Source organism: Cebus imitator, unplaced genomic scaffold (genome assembly GCF_001604975.1).
Source record: "Cebus imitator isolate Cc_AM_T3 unplaced genomic scaffold, Cebus_imitator-1.0 Scaffold121, whole genome shotgun sequence".
In the NCBI taxonomy this organism is placed as follows: domain Eukaryota; kingdom Metazoa; phylum Chordata; class Mammalia; order Primates; family Cebidae; genus Cebus; species Cebus imitator.
The window spans coordinates 3264215-3266101 of record NW_016107436.1 but is presented as its reverse complement, the minus strand read 5'-3'; the positions used below and the strand labels follow the sequence as shown (position 1 = coordinate 3266101).

General features: G+C 34.7%; 1 protein-coding gene across 7 annotated transcripts in view; it reads left to right on the top strand.

Moving 5' to 3' along the window:
• The window catches only part of BCAS3 (BCAS3 microtubule associated cell migration factor), a 679070-nt gene that overhangs the window by 178952 nt on the left and 498231 nt on the right, over positions 1-1887 (top strand). For all 7 annotated transcript variants that reach the window (XM_017539912.2, XM_017539911.2, XM_017539919.2 and 4 more), the window contains exon 8: positions 1394-1501. In XM_017539912.2, coding sequence (XP_017395401.1) covers positions 1394-1501 — 108 coding nt within the window. The remainder of the gene's footprint in view (positions 1-1393; positions 1502-1887) is intronic.

Genomic DNA, 1887 nt, shown 5'->3' with positions numbered 1-1887 from the left:
GAGTTTCACTCTGTCTCACAGGCTGGAGTGCAGTGGCACAATCTTGGCTCACGGCAACTCCACCTCCTAGGTTCAAGCAATTCTCCTGCTTCAGCCTGCCTAGTAGCTGGAATTACAGGTGCTTGCCACCACGCCTAGTTAATTTTTATATTTTTAAGTAGAGACAGGGTGTCACCATGTTGGCCAGGCTGGTCTGAAACTACTGACCTCAAGTGATCTGCCTGCATCGTCTCCCAAAGTGCTGGGATTATAGGGATGAGCCACCCAGCTTACATAGGTATTTTTTTTAAACCATTTTATTTCTTGTGTACATATGTTACAAATGTTTCCTTAGATTTGTCCCAAAATATTCAAGGGTTAAAATTTTACTAATTGTTCTCAATTTATTAAAATATACCTGATGTTTGTATGTTATACTTTAGTAGCTTTGATAAATCCATATATTCTAACAGTTTGTCTATATTGTGAATATGGCTCTGTGTGTGTGTGTTTGTGTTTGTGTGTGTGTTTATGCACAAATGACATATATTTCTACATACAGATTGGTATTTTTGGCTTTTACACAATCAAGTTTTTAGCAAATAATGACAGATTTATTTCTTCCTCCTAGTAATTACTTTTCTTGACATGCATAAGACCTTCCATACGATGTTGGATAGAAATTGTGATAACGAGCATTTTTTTCTACATCCTGCTTTTAGGGTCAACCTTTTTCATATTTTATGAGTGTTTGCCAACTTTTGTTAGTTTTAAGGTTGGTACCCTTTATCATTTTAAGGAAATGTTTCTTATGAATAGACTTGGAAGTTTATCAGATTATTTTCTATATTTATTGGTGTAATCATATCATTTTTCTTATTTATTATTATTTTTTTTTGAGATGGAGTCTTGCTCTGTTGTCCAGGCTGGAGTGTAGTGGCGTGATCTTGGCTGACTGCAACCTCCACCTCCTGGGTTCAAGCGATTCTCCTGCCTCAGCCTCTCAGTAGACAGGATTATAGGCATGCACCACCACACCTGGCTAATTTTTGTATTTTTTTAAGTAGAGACAGGGTTCCACCATGTTGGCCAGGCTGGTCTAGAACTCCTGACCTTGTGATCCGCCCACCTCGACCTCCCAAACTGCTGCAATTGTAGGCATGAGTGATCTCGCCTGGCCTAATCACATAATTTTTCTTCCGTGTAGTACTAATTTGGTGGGTGATATTTTTTCTTTGCCAAATTTTGCATTCCTAAGTTGACATAATATAAAGGATATATTATGATCATTTTTGGGGTAAGTTGTGAATCAGTTTACTAATATCTTGTTAATCAGAGGTTCAAATATTACGTTAATAAGAAAATGTAGAGATTATTGGTCTTCTTTTAAAAAATAATGGCATTTTTCTTTTAGCACAAGCCCACCATACTGTTGTGTGGATCTGTATTCACTTCGTACTGGGGAGATGGTCAAGTCCATTCAGTTTAAGACACCTATTTATGATCTTCACTGCAATAAACGGTAAGGATTTTTTCATATGTTTCTCGTATAAAATAAGAAACATGCTCTCCTTGGCATGGAGAACTCTACCAATTTCAATGACTAACTTAGATTTATTTTTAAAAATCTCAAGGAAACACCTTCTGAATTCTGTTCAGTGGAATAGCACTACAATTTCTTGATGATTGTATTCAGACTTGTAGTCTTGATCCATTAGGGAACTGTGAATTCAGTTTAGTGAGTTACAATTAGCATTTGTAAAACAAAATGGAAATAAATAGAAAGTATCAGAGCAAACTTAAAACAGTTAAGTATTGTTTTGAGAAATCTTTTAATACAGCTTTTTTTTTTTTTTTTTTTTTTTTTTTTTTTTTTTTTTTTTTTTTTTTTTTTTTTTTTTTTTTTTT